Below are 25,121 nucleotides of genomic sequence, written 5' to 3' on the forward strand. Positions count from 1 at the left end.
TACAAGGAAAGGAATGTGAACCATCAGCTATAGTAGAGGTGGGCACAGTCCACGACAGGGACGTCTCGTGATTTTAGCATACATTTTAATGCAAATCAAAAATGCGTGATGTGGAGAGGACATTTAGCAGTGGGTGGCAGTAGTTCAGCTGGGAAAGAATGAGATGATGGGTGTAACAATAGTTTTGGAGAATAAAAAAGTAGGAGCCATGTGAAGGGGAAGAGTCTTGAGGAGATCATTTGCATATTCCCAGTGCCTTCTGGGATAAGTGAAGAGTCTCCGTGAGCTCAACGATCACTGGGTTTTGGCCGTTGCAGCTGAAAAGAGGAAATCGGAAAACCAGGGGAAGAGTCTTGAGGAGATCATTTGCATATTCCCAGTGCCTTCTGGGATAAGTGAAGAGTCTCCGCGAGCTCAACGATCACTGGGTTTTGGCCGTTGCAGCTGAAAAGAGGAAATCGGAAAACCAGGGGAAGAGTCTTGAGGAGATCATTTGCATATTCCCAGTGCCTTCTGGGATAGGTGAAGAGTCTCCGCGAGCTCAACGATCACTGGGTTTTGGCCGTTGCAGCTGAAAAGAGGATATCAGAATTTTGGCTCATCTTTCATCGTTTTTAAGAAATCTCAAGATGGAAGAGGCCAGGAGCCATTTGGTGAGCTGCATTTCTTGCTACATGTTTACAGATTTACCAGTGGAAAAGCCAAACTTCACATGCCACAAATGGAAGCTTGTGTCCCTGTTGGAGGAAAAGTTGCAAAATCTCGAAGAGAGGTTAGCTACGTTGAAGATCATTAAGGACGGTGAAGAGTTCTTGGACAGAGCAGAATTCTCTCTTCATGTTACAGAAAGAGAAGAAATTCGAAGTGCACCTGAAGAAACAGAGGAATGGAGACATGTGACCCAGAGAAGCAGGAGGATCAGGAGGCAGTCAGCAACCATACTGCTCAGAAACCAGTACCAGGCTCTCACGCAGGAAAACGATGAAGAAATACATCAGGATAAGACTTTGCCCACAAACAGCAACCTTGTACGCCTTCAGAGTCCTCCTGGATGGAGAAAGAAAAATGTTGTGAAGAAGAAACGGAGAGTGGTGGTCATGGGGGATTCCCTGCTGAGAGGAACAGAGGCCGCTATCTGCAGACCGGATATAACTTCAAGAGAAATGTGTTGTCTTCCAGGTGCAAAAATTAAAGATGTGTCTGACAGGATATCAGGACTCTTCAGACCTACAGATGACTACCCATTCCTGCTACTACATGTGGGGACAAATGACACCGCAAGAAACGACCTGGAAACCATCTGCAGAGACTTTGAAGACTTAGGCAAGAAAGTGAAAGAACTGGGAGCGCAGGTGGTCTTCTCTTCCATCCTCCCAGTGGATGGCCATGGAACAAGGAGGTGGAATAAGACTCTGCAGGTGAACAACTGGCTACGTCGATGGTGCCGTCAGCAACGATTTGGATTTATGGATCACGGAGCGAACTACTTATACGATGGACTACTTGCTAGAGATGGGGTGCACCTTACGAAGACTGGAAAGCATGTATTTGGAAGTCGCCTTGCTACACTTGTAAGGAGAGCTTTAAACTAGAACAACATGGGAAGGGAAGCAAAAGACCAGAAAAAGCCATACACCTGACAAATGCTATTGAGAACTCTGCTATTAGAAGTGGAAAGGAAGAACAAAGACGAAAGAATCTAATTAATAAAAATATTGGAGAAAGAGAAACCAATCACAAACTAAAATGTTTCTATACTAATGCACAAAGCATGGGCAACAAACAAGGAGAATTGGAACTACTAACACAGGAAAAGAAATATGATGTCATTGGAATCACTGAAACTTGGTGGGACGATACACATGATTGGAATACAAGACTAGAAGGATACAACTTATTTGCAAGAAACAGACTTGATAAACGAGGAGGGGGTGTCGCATTGTATGTTAGAAACACGTATATCTGCACAGAGATTGAAGCTTCAGAGACTGGGAGTTCTGTGGAAACTGTTTGGGTAAGAATACAAGGACAGAACAATGGAAAGGACACCATTGTAGGGCATTTACTACAGGCCGCCTGTGCAAGCTGGAGATATGGATGAACTCTTTATGCATCAAATGGCCAAGTTCTCCAAAAAATATGACATAGTTGTCATGGGAGATTTCAACTATCCAGACATTTGTTGGGAATCTCTCTCAGGCAAAACTAACAGGTCAAGGAAATTCTTATCCTCTCTTGCTGACAACTTTATCTTCCAAAAGGTAAGGGAGAAAACAAGGGGAACTGCTACCTTGGATCTAATCCTTATAAACAGGGAGGAAATGGTTGAGGAGGTAAAAGTGGTTGGGACCCTAGGAGGTAGCGACCATGCTATTTTAGAATTTTGGATAACTAGAGGCGGAAGACCTGTGAAGACTCAGACGTCAAGGTTAGATTTCAGAAAGGCAGATTTTAAGGGATTCAGAAAGAGAATTGGAGGGATCCAATGGCTGGATATCCTTAAAGACAAAAATGTCCAGGAAGGATGGGAAATCTTGAAAAATGAAATTCTCAAAGCACAGTTGTTAACAATTCCGAAAAGAGGGAAGAATAGGAAGCATTTAAGGAAACCAGGATGGATGAACACAGAACTTAAGCACATGCTAAAAAGGAAGAAAAAAATGTTTCTAAAATGGAAAGAGGGAGGCATATCTAAAGAAGAATATAATGCTGTCTGCAGAATCTGCAGGGCACAAATCAGATTATCTAAAGCTGAAAATGAATTGAGGCTTGCAAGAGATGTCAAAAGCAATAATAAAGGATTTTGGGGATATGTCAAAAGTAAAAGAAAAGTCAAAGATGCTATAGGATTTTTACAGGATGAAAATGATGAAATGGTAAGACAGGATGTTGAGAAGGCTGAACTTTTAAATTCCTATTTTGCATCTGTTTTCTCTCAGAAAGGAAATGTAACATCAACTGTTATTCACTGTCCTATTAAGGGAATAGAAGAATCCAGGATATCTATAAACAGAAAGATAGTGAGGAAACACTTAGCTAACCTAAATGAATTCAAGTCTCCAGGTCCAGATGAATTACACCCCAGAGTACTGAAGGAGATAGCAGAAGAAATTTTTGAACCCCTCTCCATAATCTTTGAAAATTCTTGGAGAACAGAAGTGCCAGAAGACTGGAGAAGAGCAAATGTTGTTCCTATCTTCAAAAAGGGGAAGAAGGTGGACCCAGGCAACTATAGGCCGGTGAGTCTGACTTCTATACCAGGAAAGGTCTTTGAACAAATTATTAAACAACATGTATGTCAATACCTGGATAAGAATGAAGTGATTATACAGAGTCAGCATGCGTTTGTAACTAATAAGTCATGTCAGACTAATTTAATTTCCTTCTATGAAGGTATTACTGATTGGGTGGATCAAGGAAATGCTGTAGATATAGTATATCTTGACTTCAGCAAAGCATTTGACAAAGTCTCTCATACAATCCTTATTGAAAAAATGACTAAGTATGGAATGGACAAGGCAACTGTTAGGTGGATTCATAACTGGCTTAGTGATCGGACCCAAAGAGTGGTCGTAAATGGCTGCACATCCAGTTGGAAGAATGTCTCAAGTGGGGTACCACAGGGCTCTGTCCTGAGCCCTGTATTGTTCAACATCTTTATCAATGATTTAGAGGAAGGAATTGAGGGTAAACTGATTAAATTTGCTGATGACACAAAGCTAGGAGGGATAGCTAATGCTAGAGAAGAGAGAGAGGATTCAAAAAGATTTAAATAAACTGGAGAAGTGGGCAGCAACTAACAGAATGGTTTTTAACAGGGAGAAATGCAAAGTACTACATCTGGGCAATAAAAATGAAAAAAGCATATACAGAATGGGAGGAATAGGGCTAAGTGACAGCACATGTGAAAAAGACTTGGGTATACTAATAGATCACAGACTGAATATGAGTCAACAGTGTGATGCAGCAGCAAAAAAGGCAAATGCAATTCTAGGATGTATTAACAGAAGCATACAGTCTAGATCACGTGAAGTCATTATTTCCCTCTACTCCTCTTTGGTCAGACCTCATCTGGAATATTGAGTCCAGTTTTGGGCACCACATTTTAAAAAAGACATCAACAAACTGGAGCAAGTTCAGAAAAGAGCGACCAGAATGGTGACCGGTCTGCAAACCTTGTCTTATGAGTTAAGGTTGCAGGATTTGGGAATGTTTAGTTTGCAAAAGAGAAGACTGAGAGGAGACTTAATAGCTGTCTACAAATATCTAAAGGGCTGTCACATTGTAGAAGGATCAACTTTATTCTCATTTGCACAAGGAAAGACTAGAAGCAATGGGATGAAACTGAATGGGAAGAGACACAGATTAGATATTAGAAAAAACTTTTTGACAGTTAGAGTGATCAATGAGTGGAACAGGCTGCCACGAGAAGAGGTGAGTTCTCCTTCAATGGAAGTCTTCGAACAGAGGCTGGACAGACATCTGACTGGGATGATTTAGCGAATCCTGCTTTGAGCAGGGGGTTGGACCAGATGGCCCAGGAGGTCCCTTCCAACTCTACGATTCTATGATTCTATGATTCTATGATTGCGTAAAAGATATTAAAGGGGTTTCCTGGTTTTGGAAAAGGCCTGCTCCCTACCTTCACTTCTCACACTGTTCCCTGCATCCAGCGCTGAGTCTCTACCGCTGCTCCCGCCGGTGTCTGTTATTATCTGCAGAGCTGGCTTTATTTTGACAGCGCTGCATCCAATCAGTGAACTCAGTGGCATTGAGCCAGTCGTGCTGTCTACTGACACTGTGCTCAATGATGATGTGAAGTCAGTGCTGCAGCCAATCAGTGAACTCAGCGGCATTGAGCCAGTCGTGCTGTCTACTGACACTGTGCTCAATGATGACGTAAAGTCAGCGCTGCAGCCAATCAGTGAACTCAGTGGCATTGAGCCAGTCGTGCTGTCTACTGACACTGTACACAATGATGACGTGAAGTCAGCGCTGCAGCCAGTCAGTGAACTCAGCGGCATTGAGCCAGTCGTGCTGTCTACTGACACTGTACACAATGATGACGTGAAGTCAGCGCTGCAGCCAGTCAGTGAACTCAGCGGCATTGAGCCAGTCGTGCTGTCTACTGACACTGTACACAATGATGACGTGAAGTCAGCGCTGCAGCCAGTCAGTGAACTCAGCGGCATTGAGCCAGTCGTGCTGTCTACTGACACTGTACACAATGATGACGTGAAGTCAGCGCTGCAGCCAGTCAGTGAACTCAGCGGCATTGAGCCAGTCGTGCTGTCTACTGACACTGTACACAATGATGACGTGAAGTCAGCGCTGCAGCCAGTCAGTGAACTCAGCGGCATTGAGCCAGTCGTGCTGTCTACTGACACTGTACACAATGATGACGTGAAGTCAGCGCTGCAGCCAGTCAGTGAACTCAGCGGCATTGAGCCAGTCGTGCTGTCTACTGACACTGTACACAATGATGACGTGAAGTCAGCGCTGCAGCCAGTCAGTGAACTCAGCGGCATTGAGCCAGTCGTGCTGTCTACTGACACTGTACACAATGATGACGTGAAGTCAGCGCTGCAGCCAGTCAGTGAACTCAGCGGCATTGAGCCAGTCGTGCTGTCTACTGACACTGTATACAATGATGACGTGAAGTCAGCGCTGCAGCCAATAACAGATGTGGAGGCGTAACCAGGGAGGGTGAGGTTTAAAAAAAAACTGCATCTGAGGGATAAGGGTAATCCGAAATCAAAAAATTCCTTTAAGGCCTCTTTCACACTTCAGTTTTTTACAATCAGTCACAATCCGCCAGGTTTTGAAAAAAACGGATCCGCAGTTTTCTTTTGAGGATCCGTTTTTTTTCCCCATTGACTTCCATTATTGGCGGATCGTGACGGATTGCCGTCTGTTGCATCCGTTTTTTTTGCGGATCCGCCAAAAGTTGTCTCTCTCTCTCTCTCTCGTTGTCATCAGTACTACAACGGATCCGCCATCCGTCCTTTTGGCGGATTATGACTGATGCAAAAAACTGAAGTGTGAAAGAGGCCTAACATGCTGCGGATATCAAATCCACAGGGACCGTCAATTTATAGTTTGGATTTTTCTTCACAGCGTGTTGGCGAGATTTCATAAAATGTCATACTGTTATACACGCTGTGTGCACGCACCCTTAGACTGGGTCCACGCGGGGGCCCATTTTCTGCGCGGATTTCTAAACGGAAAAACTGCATTTATGACCCGTGGATAGTTAGGGGATTTAGGGCTCCCCACTTAAATGAAAGGGTAAAATCCACACCAAAAAAAGGTGCGTCTCCTCAACAGAGATTGAAATCTCGCAGATTTAAGAAAAAAAAAACGCAACAAAAAACAATTTCGGTGGGGATTCTACAGCAAAAAAACGCAGCATGGATCTCTTCCACGTAGCTGGTGCTGTAAAGTGCTACGTGGATGAGTGTGTGGATTTTACGTGCAGAAAACCTGTGTGTAAAATCCGCACATACTAAGGCTATGTGCACACGGTGCGGAGTTTTCCGCGTGGTTTTGCTGCGGTTTCAAATCCGCAGAAAGAAATGACATGTCACTTCTTTTCTGCGGATTCTGCTGCGGTTTACCATCTCCTCCATTGTAGAGGTGAAAAACCGCAGCCTAATCCGCAGCCTAATTCGCAGCCTAATCCGCAGCCTAATCCGCAGCCTAATCCGCAGGTAATCCGCAGGTCTTTTGACCTGAAATTTACCTGCGGATTTCTACAAATCCGCAGGGGGAAAATCTGCAGCACCAAAAAATACGTGTGCACATAACCCTAAAACTTTCTCAGGTATTAGTGGTGAGTGGTACAATTTAATGATTTACTGTTGTTTCCATTTTTGATAAAAAATAATGACTAAAGTGCAGAACATGGCCTAAAAAAATGGCGCCCGGCTCGTGTCACACTTATCACGCCATTTTTTCAATTTTTGGTCACATTTATGTTAATTAGGTAACCACCTGATTTGGGGGGGATTGTGACTGAATGACACATAGCAACCAATCAGAGCCTGGTTCTCACTTTTGTTTCCCACAGCAACCAATTAAATAATTGCTTTCTTTTTCTACATGAAAGCTGGAATCTGCTAGGTTGACACAGATACTCATGTCCACCAATAAGGTCACTGCTTATGTCTTATTTAATAAAAGAAAAGAAAGAAAGCTGGAATTTGACTGGTTGCTGGTGGTAAGTGCGCCACTTTCCATTCCAGCGATGATGAATTACCGTCCTGCGCTCTCGCACCGCCGCCTATAGCTAGCGACAACAGTTCCACTAAAAAATCAAAAGTGAAGGAAAAGAATGAAGGAGCGAAAGAAGGGGAGTATCGCCATCCAATCAGGAGCCTCGATACAGCCACCAATGGCTAACAGTTTGAGAGAACCAATCAGAGCGCGGGTTACTCGGGGAATTGAATCCAGGCAGTCCAGAGGCGAAGGAGCAGCAGAACAGAGCTGTGTGCGGGGATCTGCCGCCGGAGTGAGAGTGCCCGGGATACCAGCGGCTCATCCCAATACTGGACGTAGGAGCCCCCCGACAAGGAGGACCCCCGGTATCCGCGGCTCCCCGGACATGGAAGGATCGCTGTGATTCCCGGCTCATCAGCAGCGATCAGTCTACAATTAGCGGCTTCAGAGCGGATTACAACATGCAGCAGCCCCGGGCAGGACCGATCCTGGCGCTCTGCCTCCTCCTCCTGGGATGTTCCCGGGCCTCCAGGACCCCCTGTCCCACCAGCTGCACCTGCACCGGGGAGATGGTGGACTGCAGCAACCGGGGGCTCACGGAGGCGCCCACCGACATCCCTGCGTGGGCAGCCCACCTGTAAGTGCTGCACAGCCCCTCTGATGAGCCCCTGCGGCCGCAGAGATCGCTGTACATTATCTGTGTCGTGTCCTGCGCCTCCTGGTGTAGCAGAGGGTCAGGATTAGCAGCAAGTGTATATAAAGTGCGTGTGTGTGTGTGTATATATATATATATATATATATATATATAGCATGCTATTGGATTAGCCGTTCCTTGCATTGTGTATGTATGTACAGTATCTATGCAAGTATTATCTGTGTGTGTGTGTGTGTATATATATATATATATATATATATATATATATATATATATATATATATATATATATATATATACACACACACACACAGTGCATACTTTTTGGATTATCAGACGCTCCGGATTAGCAAATTTTTGCATTATTGTCAGTATGTGTAAAAAAAAAAAATATGTGTATATATATATATATATATATATATATTGTATAGTGCGTGCTTTCTGGATTATTGGCTGTTCTGGATTAGCAGATGGCTGCAGTGTATGTATCAGACAGGAGGGAAAGTTCTGAGCATTTACTCATTTCCGTCTGTTGCTCCGGATTTTCTTCTCGTGCTGAATTCATTTCTGATTACTCCGTGTCTCTATGGGAAACTTCTAACTCGTGACTCGTCCCGGTACTTGTCTACAGCCTGTGGTACTACAACCTCCAGTGTGTCCCCGACTGCCTGTGTGGGACTTTACATTAGGTGCCAAAACTGCTGCCCCTGACAGTTTATGCGTCTTCAATAAGTGGCAAAACTACAGCTTTTTCCAGTATTCCCTGGCAGACCGCTGCTTTTTGGGAGTTGCAAAACTACAGTTCCCAGCGTTCCTTTTATACGGCCTGTGGGTTGTCCAGGAGTTTGGGAACTACTTCTCCCAGCATGCCCTGACAGCTTGTGACTTTCCAGAAGTTGCAAGACTATCATTCCCATCATGACATTCTGGGGAATAGCAAAACTAAAGCTCTTAAGGCCTGTGTGCTTCACCACCAGTTTGGGAACTACTTCTCCCAGCATGCCCTGACAACTTCTGACTTTTAGAGTTTCAAAACTATTGCCCCCTGGCCTGTGGCTTTCTGGGAGTTGCAAAACGACAGTTCCTAGCATTCCATCACGGCCTTTGGTTCCTAACCAGTTTGGGAACTACTTCTCCCAGCATGCCCTGACGGTTCTGGCTTTCCAAGAGTTTCAAAACTACTATCGCCTCATGGCGAGTTGCAAAATTACAGTTCCGCGCACACCTTGACTGCCTGGGGTTTTCCACGAGTTTGGGAACTAAAACACCCATAATGCTCTCATTACTTGGGGGGTCTCCGGTTGTTTCAAAACTAAAACGTTTTGCTCTCTACTAGGAGGTGTAGAACTACATCTCCCAGCATGCCCTGACAGACTCTCTAAGAAATATTATGGTGCAATTTGAGCTGCCATGTCATGCTGGGAGTTGTAGTTTTCCTAGTTTGTATGCCCCCCCCCTCGACGTGATTTTGTGCCTGTGATTTGTGTCTGCTGTATACAGACGGGGGGTACCCAAGTGTATACATCATTACTGCTGCGCCAGGTGCGCATAGTGTTGGGAGATCTGCCAAGCCAACCTTTGTGTTCTTCTAAAATCTCACGATAATGTAATCCATGTTTTCAGGCTGGATTTGACATTCCGAATCTTGGGGGAAAATGATGCTATTTAGGGCCCGATGAATAAAGTGCAGGAGCGTCTGTCTCTGTGGTTTCTGGATCCTTTTTTTTTTTAAATATGTTTTTGGGAACTTTTGCATTTAAAAGTGTGGACGACGTTGCAAGACCTTATAAAAATGTAACAGAGGGACATCTGTATGTCTGTAAGATTGACCATTCGCAAAAAGTTACAGTTTTGACCTCTTGGGTCCGGGAAGGTTGCAGGTTGCCTCTCGGAGGGGTCTCTTCTTGACCGCTTCACTATTGCGAGTGAGTTGATGGGATGTGTTAACATTATGTACATAAATAACAGTAAAAAAAAAAACCGTGTTTAAAATATAAATATTTATCTTTTTGGTTTTTCCGAAATGTTTTAAATTTCCTTTTTCAGTTGAGACTGGAATGTACTAATAATGTCGGTGGTCTCTGGTTACGTCGAGTCCCCTGCGATGCTGTGGATTTATTGTACACCACCACCTCAGGCAGGTTCCTCTTGTGTAGTATGATGAGGATTGTAGTACTATGGAAAGTTCAGAACCTTTTCAATACCTTAATTACGGTAGCTTTCTATCCTCTTGGTGAGGCTCCAGATATTTATGATCTGATACAATATAAGGAATCTTTTGGAAAAGTTTGATAAACTAAGTAAAAAGTTTTTTTTTTTTTTCTGTTTCAAAAAGTTTACCCCCCCCCCCCCAATTAAGATTTGTGATCGCTGTCGGTTTGTTTGGGGCTTTTTATGACTTAGTTTTCTTAGTTTTAAGTACGGACTGTAGTAAAACTTTTGAGTTGCCCATGATTAACGATCGTCCAATACATCACCGGTGCCGTAAGCCGAAATGATCACATGGCAATGATCACCGCAATTGCTTTAAAAAAGTATACACCAATTGTGGTAACATAGAATAGAAAATGTAAAAAAAAAAAAAAAAAAAAAAATATATATATATATATATATATATATATATATATATATATATATATATATATATATATATATATATATACATTTAAGATACTTTCTGAAAGTTTTGTCGTCTCGCCAACTTTTCCCTGCACGGTTTGAGTTCTCCTCGTCCTGAAACAAACCAGTCTACGCTGGGTTAATCATACGTCGGACCATTGTAGTTTTTTATGTCCACTTTGATCATTCCTCGTGATAAAAGAGCAAATTAACAGGTGGAAATCATAAACCGGGAGGCCTGGGTTGTAGGAATACTGTCATGCAAATCTATTTCAATACCTTGGAAAGGTCACAACCCTTTACCCATCCTGGAGAAAGCAAGGGGGCCATTTGTGATACCGGGGCGGCCGCGGATGATTGACGGCTCCGAGTACAGTAGATGAGGACGTCTTACAGTTCAGAGGGTCGTGAACGAAATTATTTTTTACTCTTGGCTATGAATTTTACTATTATGACTTTTCCAAGCGCTTCTCTGACTCACGCGGTCACGGGATCCAAAGTGGGTCATTAGGTTATAAAGGGCATTTACCCCCTAAATGGAGAGGCGAAAAACTACTAGTAGCTAAGCTATTGAGGCACTGCTAAAATCCATTGAATCCTATGTGGCTTTACTTTCACCATTAGATGTGTTTCCAGTTGTCGGCACACTTACCCACTGAGCCCAGCTCAATTAAAAGATTCTGGAATTGGCAAAAGCCACAATGTATTTCAATGTGTTAATTCATTATTTTTATTATATTTACTATCTGTGCTTGCTTGAGTTGAAACTCTTCTGCCGTATATTGGACCCCCGCATGGATAATGGTCCTTTTTTTTTTTTTTATGTTTTCATGGCTTCTTATGGTTTCCCTATTAAAGTCCTTTGGCTTCTCCCAAACGAAAGCGATCCCATCCTTCCTTTATTTAGATGACTTAGTTTGTTTTTTTTTTTTCTGAGTAGCCGTCCATTTGGCTGATTATTATTGTCACCCTGAGGTTCCTTCCCATAGATCCACCCCCCAAAAAAAGGAATAAAGCTTTATCGATTTTAATAATCTGTAGTAATAATTACTTTAAATACATTTTTCTTTTATTTTTCTATTTTTTTTTACTGTCATTTTGAACTAGCTCTGTAATTTTTTTCTATTTATTTTGTAATTTTTCAGGCTTTTTCGTAGAATTGTTTGATAGTTTTAGCTTTTAACAGCCATTAAATAAGTTTATTTTCTCCATCTTTTTACTGAATTGATGCTTTTTCTAGATACTTGTGTATGACGGCGAGAAACGTGCGATAATGTTAGTAACCCTTATCTATAATGAGCCTACGCGTGACGGCACCAGAATAACTACGTTACGATTCCAGAAAAAAAAACCCTTAACATTTGGAAAATGAGCTAAGGCCTTTTTTTTTTTTTCCCATGAGTTTTATCCAATAGGTGCAGTTTGGCCTTATGACCAGAGGGGCGCTGTTGAGCACCTGCTCTTATCCTGTCATTTCCTCTTAGATAAAAGCTACAGCGACCGAAAATTGCTATAAAGCCTTGCGGTATATGGAGGCGTCACACAATGATGCACATTATGCGTCCATATTACAAAGTTGTAGCAAAGTCCATGCACCATTGCGTGACTGCACAGGATTTGGTTTGGATCAATGTTATAGTTATTAATTATTTTATTAATAAATATATAATGTTTTTTTTTTTTTAAATATGGTGCAAGAGAAGCAAATCCGAGATATATGTAACACACACGGCAGTGGTGAATCAAGGCCAAAATATATTGATTTAGTTATTTTTTTGGCGTTGGTGCTCTTACCCACTGAGCCTAGTGGTTTGGTTGGTTTGAAAATTGGTCAAAAATTTTAAGGGTTTTGCGCATGAAATCGTCTGTATGATAGCGGTATAGTATGACGTACGGTATTAGCTGCGTACAGCCGGCTTGTGGTTTTTAGTGATGTGCGTTATTGGCTCAGTGATAAGGAAGGGCTAAAGCTGTATCTCTTATCACTAGTCCGGCCAACCACTGTTGACATTTACAATTAACGCTTTGTCTTTTTAGGTACACCGGCTTACTTTATCTGTAAGTGACTTTGTGCACATCTGTCCTTTACGAGGCCCGATAGTTTTTTTTATGTTTTAGAATTCTCTGTGTTTCCTGCGTTTTGCAATCCGATTATAGGTAGTGGGTTTTCCTGTGATCAGAGGAGGGACTGAAGGTCGCTGCAGGCACATACAGATGGGGTGGTATTGTCACAGCCGGGCCACACACACCCTGGCACACTCCTTACCCACTGAGCCTTGCATCCCTTTCGTTGTCAGGATCGGTGGGGTTCACAGGGGTCGGACCCCCACGCATTATATTATTTTGATGTATCTCTTAGAGGGCACTCGGCAGGTTTCCTCACATCTCGTCGTGGATCCGTCACACATTTTTCGTTTTGAGTTCTCTACTCTATTCAAAGCCAAGGAGGAAATCTGAAGAATCGGTGGCAAAATTTTGCATGAATTTCGTGGCGAGATTGTGGAAAATCTGGCAATTCTGAAAAAGCGGGAAGAATGACAGACTTTCCAATCCCCTTCCTGGCTACGGGGGTCCGAGAGGAGCGTGCGTAAATATGCAACGTGTTTAACGGCCAGTCGTGTCGGCTTTCTTTCCATTAAGTCCTCGTCCACCGCAGAAAATCACTTGTGATCATAACGATGCTTGGTGGGGAAAAATGACAGCCGAGCTGTGCAAAGTGTGAAAATAAGGATAATTTGCCTCAGGGCCTACTAAAAAATTAATTACAGCCTTCCCTCTGGTGACCTTGTCTAAATGTAGGTCCCAGGAACGGACGGGGAGGGGTGAGATTCTCATCTGTCACTTGTTACTCCCCCCACCGCCACCAGAAATGCCTAAATTAGGTCAAGAAAGAGGAAAAAAAAAAAAAAATGTATGTGGAGAGATATATATATGTGTATATATTAATAAAAAAAAAATATATATATATATATAGTGTGTGTATATATTAATAAAATATAAATATATATGCTTATAGTATTTATATGAATGTGTGTATATGTATATATAGATATAGATAGGCTTGACAAAGACCGTGCTGTGAGGTCGAAACGTTGCACCACTTGGCTCTGGATTAAAGTCCACAATTTTTCCTTGAACTGGAGTGCTGCCTGATTTTTTTCCATTTATAGATAGGTATAGATAGATATACGGTATGTATAAAAATATAAATTTTTAAATATAAATATATTTATCTTTAAAATAAGTAATAAAAATACCATTACTAATTTATTTTTATACAGCGCTAATATTTTCCGCAGCACTTTACAGTTTGCACACATTATCATCACTGTCCCATCGGGGCTCACAATCTAGATCCCCTATCAGTATGTCTTTGGAGTGTGGGAGGAAACCCACGCAAACACAGGGAGAACATACAAACTCCCTGCAGATGTTGTCCTTGGTGGGATTCGAACCCAGGACTCGCTGCTGTCCACTGAGCCACCGTGCTTTTGAAAGATAAGCGGAATGAAACAATATTGTTTTTTTAACACTTATTCATTTTTCCTAAAGTTCTTTATTTACATTTATTTATTTTTTTTTTAATAATCAGATAGCAATAACAAAGTGAATATCCAATATTGTTCCCTTTGGACATTAGATTTTTGTGTTGAAATCAGCCACCGATCTAAATCTGAGAGCAATTTGCTGAGCGAACACTTGGCTGACGGCCATCTCTAAAGCCCCCGTCTCACATAATGAGATCGCTCAAACATCCGCTTTTGTGACGCGCCAGCGATCTCGCTACATGTGACACATAGCGGCGACCGGGTCCCCGCTGCGATCTTGCTGATCGTGCTCGAATGTCCTGGGCCATTTTTTCATCGTCGGCGTCCCGCTGGCCAGCGTGCATCGCTGTGTTTGACGCCGACGAGCGACCTCGTTGGCGATGCAGAACTCATAGACGCAGGCGGGAGTCGTCAGAATCGCTGCTGTGTGACAAGGTCCCAACGACCGCCGAGGTCGTTATACGGATCGCCGTATCGTTGCTGCATCGTTGAGTAGATCTGCCTGTTTGACAGCTCACTAGCGACCATGTAGCGACGTACCAGCGATCCTTACCAGGTCGGATCGTTGTCGGGATCGCTAGAGCGTCGCTATGTGTAACGGGACCCTAACTCCTCCGTACATGTAAGGGCTCTTGTATTTTTTTTTTCCCCCCAACTGGGGGAGAGGAGAGAGCCGCCTGAAAAAGGAAAGATAGGGGCAATAAACTTCCAACCGCTTGGTCATTCCTCTCCCCCAGAACCATCAGAGAGGCCCTGAAAACAAAAAGATTGGATGCTGAAACTCTCGCCACCTGATCCTTTTCTTCCCAGATGAAATTTCTTTAGGGTAGAGTTGGAGGCCACACTCTAGACATCATTTTAATGTATAGAGGGTCCTTTAAATATTTTTTGCCCTCCTCGAAGAAATGGATTTAAATAATTAGAACCCAACAGCCCTGATTTTTCTCTCCCTTGAGATCTAACTTTTGAGACCCCTCCCCCCCCCCCCCCCCATGTACATAAGACGGACAGGAGACTCTGCCTAATTCGGCAAGGTCAGTGACTGATGAGCATCTGATATCTGGGTCGTCAGCTTCGTTTTCTGTATTTTTGGGGAATTTTTCATCCTGATCACCACAGACTCTTCGCATGACATTAGCGTACACGTATATTAGAGCTGACTCCTGCCGGAGGGATCATTAGACGTGCCGAACGTCAGCATACTGGATACAGATGGCCATCCGTCAGCCATTTTTACGCAGCTCGGATCTATTCGTTCAGCTTTTGTCCACCACATGTGAATTCCACTTGTCAAAATAGTCTTCAGCTCCAGTGATGAAGCATTTGCTTTTAGGCAAAGGGAAGTGAGGCCTCAGCTGCTCTCAGGAATGGGCAGGAGGTTGTCCTACCGCAGGGTCCTTAACCTAATGTTTCTCACATGTGGCGCACTCCTTCTATAACACAGTGGGGCACGTGTGCAAATAGTGACTTTTGGCCGTCTACCTTCTGCCTGTGCAGATTTTATTACGTCTGTACCATATTGACTGAAAGCCTTCCATTTTGGAGACTGTATGGCCATGTCGTTCCATCTAGATACCCATCATCTTAGAAGACCTTGAAATTGGAGAAGAATCCTAAAGTTAAAGAGGCCACACTGCTCTCGGAGCTCCATACTCGGGAAGGATCATCTCCTGCTGACCCGAACGTTACGGTTTATGCCGAATTTGGGAAAGAACTGTTTCTAATATGTATGGGCACAATGCGATCCAACCATCAACATGGCAGGCGAAAAATAAAAATGTGGAAAACAATCAGGTGGATTTGGACCATTGTGTCACACAGACAATGCCACACATGCGAACGACCAAAAAAATAACGCATCCTGACAAATCATTTATTATTAAATTATATAGCACCATTGGTTCCATGGTGCTGTACATGAGAAGGGGTTACATACAAATTACAGATATCACTTACAGTAAACAAACTAACAATCACAGACTGATATAGAGGGGACAGAGGACCCTGCCTTTTCGGGCTTACATGCTACAGGATGGTGGGGAAGGAGACAGTAGGTTGGGGGTTGCAGCAGCTCCAGTGATGGTGAGGAGGCAGCGGGGATCATTGCAGGCTGTAGGCTTTCCTGAAGAGGTGGGTTTTCAGGTTCTGTCTGAAGGATCCGAGTGTGGTTGATAGCCGGACGTGTTGGGGCAGGGAATTCCAGAGGATGGGGGCTATTCGGGAGAAGTCTTGGAGGCGGTTGGGTGAGGAGCGAATAAGTGTGGAGGAGAGAAGGAGGTCTTGGGATGACCGGAGATTACGTGAGGGAAGATATCGGGAGATTAGTTCAGAGATATATGGAGGAGACAGGTTATAGATGGCCTTTAGGTCAGTATTAGTAATTTGAATTTGATACGCTGAGGGTATGGGAGCCAGTGAAGAGATTTGCAGAGGGGAGAAGCGAAGGAATAGCGAGGAGAGAGATGAATTAGTTGAGCAGCAGAGTTAAGGATGGACTGGAGAGGTGCGAGGGTGTTAGAAGGGAGGCCACAGAAAAGGATGTTGCAGTAGTCGAGACTGGAGATGATGAGGGCATGCACAAGCATTTTAGTAGAGTGAGGGTTGAGGAAGGGACGGATTCTGGAAATATTTTGGAGGTGGAGAGAGCTTGGATGTGTGGTTTGAAGGACAGGGCAGAGTCAAGGGTTACTCCGAGGCAGTGGACTTCCGGTACAGGGCAAAGCGTGATGTCGTCAATTGTTATAGATAGGTCGAGTAAGGAAGATCTGTGTGATGGGGGAATGATGATCAGTTCAGGTTTGTCCACATTCAGTTTGAGGAAGCGGGAGGAGAAGGAGGATATGTCTGATAGACAGGTCTAGAAGGAGGAGTATAGAGTATTGTCCGTTCGCTTTGACGGTAAGTAGGTCGTTAGTAATTTTGGTCAGGTTAGATGAGAGATGGGAGGAAAGTTCAGCGTGGACGTGCTGCTCCAGGCATTTGGAAGTGAATGGGAGCAGCGATATTGGGCAATAGCTGGACATAACGGTTGGGTCGAGGGTTAGCTTTTTGAGGAAAGGCGTGATTGTGGCATGTTTGAAAGCAGAAGGGAAGGTACCGGAAGTTAGTGATAGGTTGAAGAGGTGGGTTAGAGATGGGATAAGAGTGGTGGCGAGGTTGGGGAGGAGATGGGATGGGGTCAAATGCACAAGTGGAGAGGTGTGATTTGGAGAGAAGATGAGCAAGCTCCCTTTGAGTGATGTTGGCTAAGAAGGTTATGGGGTTTGTGCATTGGTCTGCTATACAAATCACATATTTGGACCATAAGATACTTTTTCCAAATGATGGTCAGTCAAAATAGGGAAAAATCTGCCAAGTTTTATCTACAGATTTGTAGATTGGAGAAGATTCTTTGTCAAAAATCTATAGACTCTCACCATACACCTTTAAAGGGCATTTGTCAGTCTGATCATCCCTCCTAAGTTGACTTTATGGGCATGAAGGTCATAGAAACTTGAATAAAATGATGCATTGATCTCTTCAATCCGATGTCTTCTTCCAGAGAAATCCACGTTTTTCTTAATATGTAAATGACTGTCCAGATCTATGGGCCGGACATAGATCTCAATGAGAATCTGCCTCCAGAGCTGTCCATAAATGAGGTTACGTTACCAGTGTGCGATCAGGATAGCTGGCTGTTGGTCATTACCTGTCTTACACTGGTAATGCCACCTTTCATTTAAAATAATCTCTGGAGGCGGAGTCTCGTGGAGATCTATGTCCGGCCCATAGATCTTAACAGCTCATTTACATATTAGGAAAAATGTGGATTTCTCTAGAATAAAACATTGGATCACAGATATTCAAGGTATCATCTTATTCAACTTTCTATGATATGCCAATACAGACGATGTAGGAGGGGGGATCCTACTGACAGATTCCCTTTAAATTCTGTCCAACCCATCGATTTCAGGCCAACTTCTGATGTGTTTGGTGGTATCCCGACCTTCTCAGTTTGGATCCATACACTAGTTCATTTTGTTCTCCTGACAGACAAGTCGTCATCAGAGCCATCTGCCTGCGGTGTCGTCCATTTTTTTTTTTTTCAACCGAGTTGAGGGTGCCGACGTATGGGGAAGTCCAGAGAGATGGTAGTTGGGCAAATGAGCATTTGGCTGTCGCTGGTCTACAGTGCACCTTCATATCTCTGACCAATTATGCAAATCCTGCAAATCGAATGAACAAGATCTCCCACAAAAAAGGTTGTGATGTTAATGTCATGTAATAACAATAGTATATACATATTTTTTTTTTTTTTATGATTACCCTCTTGAAGGGCACAAAGATCAGATCCCACCTTGGCCAAGACCACCGGCCACTGATGGGTATTGTTCCTTCTCCTTGCTGCTCCTGGTGCTCTCTGTAATCTCGCCTGTGGAGAAGATTTGTCTATCTTATCTTCAGCTCAGCTCTTGTCTCAAGTGGAAACACTTTCCTCTGCGTACTGATAAGAGGCTACTGAACGACCTTCAAATCTTCCATGATATGGTCAAGTGTTGTCCAGCAGGACCGGGGTGTGAAGGATTTAAGTGTTTTATTGCCCCACGTAGTGCAGTAAAGGCACCTAGGTGCTCAACTTTGGACCTTTACTTACTTTTCGAGCCTTTTGTTAACCTCTTTATAAAGGAGTATTTCTACAATTTTAAGAGTTGTTGATCTCTGGGGGTCTGAATGCCAAATCCTCCGGCAATCCCAAAAGCGGGGCTCTAGAGCGCGAAAGAGAAGTACAGGGCTTTGCTATTCCCAGTAACTCCATTAGACATTGGTAGGTAGGTCAAGCATGTGTGCCAGATGGGACCGCTCTGTAGGATCACTCGGGGGGTCCCAGCAGTCCGATCCCCAGAGATCAGTAATTTATGGGTAGTTGATTAGTTTTAATTGTGTGAATACCCCGTTAATTTGATTCTTGGAGTAGTATACAAGCTAAGTCAGTCTGGTCCATGCTTGTAAATGGCGTTTTTCGGCAGTGGGTGCATGGATTTTTCCTTGAGTCATGCACGGCCTCCTCAAGACCTGAACTCTGTCCAAAGGCTCAATCACATGTCGAATTTCACATGCGACTTCTAACCGTGGTTTTGACTCTGCTCGGGCTCTGCTGTCAGCTTTTCTCGTACATGGAAAAATCGGATGCGTGAATGAGCCCTAACACGGTGGATCAGATTTGCCTGCAGTTTTCCTTCTAACTTATAGGACACCGATACGAGGGAGTAGTCCGAACCGGACAACTTTTTTTTTAAAGGGTTTTAAAAAAACATCTGCAGCCTTCCTTTCAAAAAAAAAAAAAAAAAAAAAAAAAGCGCCACCCCTGGCCACAGGTGGTGTGTGGTATTGCAGCTTTTGCACCGTTCACTTTTTCAGAAGCTGGGATGAAATGCAAGACACAACCTGTAGGCAGGGGTGGTGCTGATTCTGGAAGAAGGCTACTATTTTCTCCCCTCTTTTAACAAATTACACCGATGAAATCCTTTTTATTAAGGCGATTCCTGATCCTTTTTTCTTCCCTTTTGGTCATTGTTGGAGGAGCTCTTTAAGTGCCATCTGTGGTGCGTTACCGCCGAGTGAGGCAATAGACACTTTGGATTTGTAACCTTAGCGCGTCATATTGAGCAATCGCTGTAGATCACTCGTACGATGCATTGAAAAGCGCTGTTATTGTTTATACGCTCACACCTGGAGCGAGAGGCGAAACGTCTTCATGTGGACTGCGCGCCAGGTGTCCGGGTCTAAACATTACAGACCGCAGTGATCGGGTCAGTTTATTATTCTCTCTGCCATTTCTGTTTGTGGGAAGCGCTGGGTGTTTTTTTTTTTTTTTTTTTTTTTTTTTTTTTTACTTTTTTTTTTCTTCTGTGTGTAAGCTGAGTCCGTCTCGTTTGTAACCTCCCATAGACCACAACTGCTGCAAATCCCAATCTGCCCGTCTCATTCTCAGGGTATTAATGTCCGGTGTTTACTGCGCGCCAAACAAAAATGCGGCTAACGGAATCACGTCTGGTGTAAAAAAAAAAAAAATAATAATTAACCCCGTCCGCCTTTTATTCATTCTGTGTTTGTGGCAATAAAACTTGGATTGAAAAATTGCAAAAACTTCATTGTGTTCTTAACGGGGAGAGAGACGGAAGCCACTTCAGGACTCTCCTGGAAGCTCCTGCTTGCCCTATCCGTCTCTCCCCGAGACCCTAAGGCTGCATTCACATGATGCAGCTTTACTGCGTTTTCACAGTTCGTGCAAGTGGCCCAAGGCTGCGTGAACACGGAACAGACTTGCTGCAAGATTTCTGCAGCGGAAATTCCATAGCGGCATAATCCGCAATCCGCATGAAGTTGTGAGGTTATCACTGCGGTTTCCTCTGCTTGAATGTTATGACTATCGGATGCAAAAGGGTGAAACAAAACTTGCTGATGTCAGAGCGGCAGTGTCCAGATTTTTTTTTGTTTTTTTTTTTTCCGTAGCGTGTGGATGAGATTTCAATTCAGTAAAGTAAAGCAGCAGATTTGGACCTGGAAAAATAAACTGCTGCAAAGCTGCCAAGAACTCTTTAAGTTTTTTTTTTTTTATTTTTTTTTAGCATTCAAAAAAAAACTGCACATTTTTCAAGCGGCAACCGAATTCAGCAAACGCTGTTTTATGAGGGGAAGAATTTGCTTTTTCTGGTGTGGTTTTGGAAGTGTCTTTTTAAATCTTTTTCTCCTCTATAGTGTTTTTCCAGCCTTTTCATTAAACAACAATTAGGGTGTGTGCACACGCTGCGGATTTGGCCGCTGCGGGTCCGCAGCAGTTTTTGCTGCGGTGTACAGTACCATTATTCCCTATGGGAATAAAAAACCGCAGTGCAGACGGTGCGGATTTTTCCGCACGGGTTTGAAACCGCAGAAAGAATTGACATGTCAATTCTTTCTGCGGATTCCGCTGCGGTTTGCCATCTCCTCCATTGTGGAGATGAAAAACCACAGGGCAAAACCACAGGTAAAACCGCAGAGCAATCCGCAGGTCTTTTGACCTGCAGATTTTACAAAATCCGCGCAGCCAAATCCGCACCCCATTCCGCAGCGTGTGCACGTAGCCTTAGTCTACGTGATGAGCACTTTCTTTTGCAGCTTCTTTTTGCTATCAAATGTTTTTTAAGCGGAAAAAAAGAAACTTAAAAGCCTCTTCATATGAACTGCAATCTTGAAAATTATTTTGGATCAGCTAAAAAAAATAATCTAGGTTCTATTTGCAGTTTTTGTTTTTTTTTTTTTGGGGGGGAGGGTGGCAAGTGGTCCATAACATGACTGTCTTTTAGAAATGGCAGGCAGCCCTTCCCAAGGCAAGAAGGTCTTCTCAGAGGCTTCTCATAGTTCATTTAGTCTCGGTGGGTGGGCACGGCCAGGAAGTCTCTCCAGGACTATATAAGACCCCCATTGTTTCTCAGAATCACTTGTTTTTTTTTGTTTTTGTTCCCCTCACTAGATGGAGGAGTGAGTTTTACCTCTATGCAGGTTTTTGTAAATGAGAAACAGAGAAATACTTTTTTGAATTGAAAAACATTGTTTTTTTTATCTTGAACTTTTGTTTTCTAACTTATCAGACCTCTATTAAATTCCCATTTCCAAAAGTACTTTTAATTTTATCATTGAGCTTTTATATAATGTTGGTAAAAAAATTTTTGTTTTCATAATACAAAAAAAAACAAATTTCACAAATATAAAAGAAAAATAAAATTTATTATCCATTGGTTGTACTTTAGCTATTCTTAGTCGGTGAGACGCCACGGATGCCAATCCTATTGTCCTTTTTGGAAATCTAAATATAATTAAGAAATGATTTTTCTTAAAATTCCCAACTTTAATGACTTTTTTTTTTTCTTTTATCTAGAACTCCCTCTGAACTAGTGACCATTTCCGAGGCGGGGGGGGGGGGGGGGGGGACATTAGACCTCATTATTGTTACCGTTCCTATTCAATGACTGCATTCTCGTGAATATCTATTAAATGGGTTTCTGCCCACATTGTAGATAAAGGATCCAAGTGGAAAAAAGAAAAGAAAGTTCTCTTCTTAAAAAAAAAAAAAAAAAAAGCATTGTGTCCCCCAGGGGCCCCTGTCGGTGAGAATAGTCAGAGGTCTTTGCGTTCTGAATTCATTTTACACCCGGGGTGCAGATTGTAGAATAGAGGATCACAACACAATTTCACGCATGGAGGCTCTCGGCGGGGGGCATTGGAGTGGGCTTGACTTTCTATTGAGACCCTCCATTGAATGTCAAGAAACCCCTTACCATGCATTGATGTCAATTCAGACGTGACAGGTCAGAGATGATTCAATTTACATATCTATACAGATGACCGAGGTGGCGGCCATTGTGAGGGGTCTATTCATGGGGATTTTGAATCTGATGTAGAAAGCGTTGAGCTTTAGATGAGGCAATGTATACCCTTCAGGTGAAGATTATATACTGGTTTAGAAGCTAGCTGGTAGTAGGCACCATATTTCCCTTAGAGTTTCAGGCGTATGGTACACGTTATTATAGAGAGGAACTGTAAAACTCAATTTTTTGAGGATGACTAAGCCAAGACGTAGACTTTCAGAGCCATACTTGTGCTCCTACTTGCTAATTTTTAGGTATATCCTTTTGGGAGGTCATTGAATAACTTGCCAAACTATTTTTTTGCCCTTAACCTTGTCCCCCTACCTCTTCTAGAACGGATTGGACAAAATCTTTTGGAATCTATTCTTTCTTGAAGGTTTTCAGTGGTTTTCGTTCTTTCTGGAGAACGGGAGGTTTCCCTTTAATTTTGGTACCTCCTAGATGTCTGGGGCGGGGGGGGGGGAGACAGTTGCCAAGTATAGGTTTGCTACAGCTCTGGACCCTTAAGTGTGAAGCCATTAGATTCTCAGAAACTGACCCATTTCCTGCACCGGTTGTGAAAAAAGATGGAGTAGGCCATCATACTTTTCACGAAGGGGATATCCATTACTTCTAGTCGCATTCAAAATGGTCACAAGATGGGGGGAGATCTTCTTTTTTTAATTGACCAACACTGCTCCTTCATACTCCACACTGTGTCCTTAAATGGTCTCCCAACTTGTTTTGTCAGGGTGACGGGGGAGCCTGGATTCATATTCTGTCCAAACTAGAAGAAACAATCATTTTTTAGGCTCGGATGTAATGTGAGGGCTGTAGTGTCCTCTTCATGCCTCCTCGCAGAGAGAGGGTGCCAGTAGACCCATGTGGGGGACACAATGTGGAGTATGGGGAAGAGACGCTGGTCTCTAGGCAAGCTTATTTATTTATTTTTCTCCACCGCCCTGGGCTCATTTTATTTTGCATCCACGTGAAGTTTAAATTCTAAACGTTTTCGGTCCAGCATAGGACCTTCATCAGAGAATCTCTTAAAGATTACTGTATGGAATACACATAAACAAAATCATAATTAGAAATATTGTAAACAGACTAGTGAACAAAACAATAATAATTACTCTCCACTGATGCCCAAGGATTAAGGAAAGGGGAGGGATAAGACAAAAATCATCATGTCAAAGTCTCCAATTGATAAAACAGACATAAGTGATCGTTCCACGAAGGAGTGGTCCATAGAAGTGTCTCATAGAGGTGTCCATTTCAAACATTCAGAGATCATGTCAGGAAAAATAAGAAAAAATAAGAACTATGGGTTCCATATTACATTCCAGATTGTGGTGTGGTAAGAGACCACTCAAGGCAGTGAGAAGGTATAGGTGTTCCAGGCACTTCGAGGAGAGTAGGTGGTACTTTCAGAGAGCGGCACAACCCACACGCCGAGAGAAAGTACCACCTACTCTACTCTAATTGCCTGGAACACCTATACCTTCTCACTGCCTTGAATGGTCTCTTACCACACCACAATCTGGAATGTAATATGGAACCGATAGTTCTTATTATTTCTTATTTTTCCTGACATGATCTCTGAATGTTTGCAATGGAAACTTCTATGGACCACTCCTTCGTGGAACGATCACTTATGTCTGTTTTTTCTATTGGAGACTTTGATTGACATGATGATTTTTGTCTTATTCCTCCCCTTTCCTTGATCCTTGGGCATCAGTGGAGAGTAATTATTATTGTTTTGTTCACTAGTCTGTTTACAATATTTCTAATTATGATTTTGTGTGTGTATTCCATACAGTAATCTTTAAGAGATTCTCTGATGAAGGTTCTATGCTGGACCGAAAACGTTTAGAATTGAAACTTCACGTGGATGCAAAATAAAAATGAAATTTAGTTTCAACAAATATTGAGTGCCAAGTTCATTATCGTTTTTGGAACGGGCTGGATTACCCTACTTGTGCACCTACAAGAGACTATATAGTTGAGTGCCTTGCTGTTTCTACCATTCTGGGCTCATTTTAAGTGGAAAGGGGTTGTCTAGTCTCATCAGACAACCCTCTCAAAATGTGTCCACCAAGTGAAATCTGCAGATCGTGTGGATCCTACCGTTGGCTTTGTCGAGGGAAGTCATGACTATCCGCCGTAATGAGCACCTTTCTGAATAGGCTCCATTTCTGGCTAATGGGGAATAGGGGAATGTCTTGAGCTGCTTCTTATTTCTAAAGATCTAGAACATCTCAGCAATTGGGCAGCCATCCGTCAGACATTGCCATTAGAGTAGACCTTTTTTTTTTGTGTGTGTGTTCTAAGCTTATTCAAAACATTGTCAGCCAATGTTTCACTTTTTTTTTTTTTTTTTTTGCTAAATTAAAAAACAAAACAAAACTGAAAGCCTGCCTTGAACATCGTCTAAATCCCATAATTCTTAAAGGAGATTTGAAGAAAATTGCTCTCAAGTCGTTAACCTGACTCGCGACCTCTTGACAAAGGACCATTTGTAGCACAGTTTGACCTCTCCACCAGTCCTTGTCGGGTCGGCTTCCTGTAAAAGTCACTATCATTTTTCACTGGGAGAACAGGGGTGCAAATGTCCTTAAACTAGAACTGCTAACTGCATATTTAACTTTTATTTTATTTTATTTTTTTTTTAAAGTTTGGTGGAAAGCGACTTCAAAGTATCGGACGTGTCGGTGC

The 25,121-nt window shown here is 42.9% G+C and overlaps 1 protein-coding gene across 2 annotated transcripts in view; it reads left to right on the forward strand.

Moving 5' to 3' along the window:
- Positions 1 to 7,409: 7,409 nt before the first annotated feature.
- The window catches only part of LRIG1 (leucine rich repeats and immunoglobulin like domains 1), an 84,937-nt gene continuing 67,225 nt past the window's right edge, over positions 7,410 to 25,121 (forward strand). The window contains exon 1 of one of the 2 annotated variants that reach the window (XM_073569747.1): positions 7,410 to 7,855. In XM_073569747.1, the coding sequence (XP_073425848.1) occupies positions 7,680 to 7,855 (176 nt within the window). In that variant the 5' untranslated portion in view covers positions 7,410 to 7,679. The remainder of the gene's footprint in view (positions 7,856 to 25,121) is intronic. The other variant, XM_073569748.1, reaches the window with a different exon arrangement.

The sequence above is a fragment of the Dendrobates tinctorius genome, unplaced genomic scaffold (genome assembly GCF_039654945.1).
Source record: "Dendrobates tinctorius isolate UK_male_01 unplaced genomic scaffold, ASM3965494v1 ptg000027l, whole genome shotgun sequence".
Lineage (NCBI taxonomy): Eukaryota > Metazoa > Chordata > Amphibia > Anura > Dendrobatidae > Dendrobates > Dendrobates tinctorius.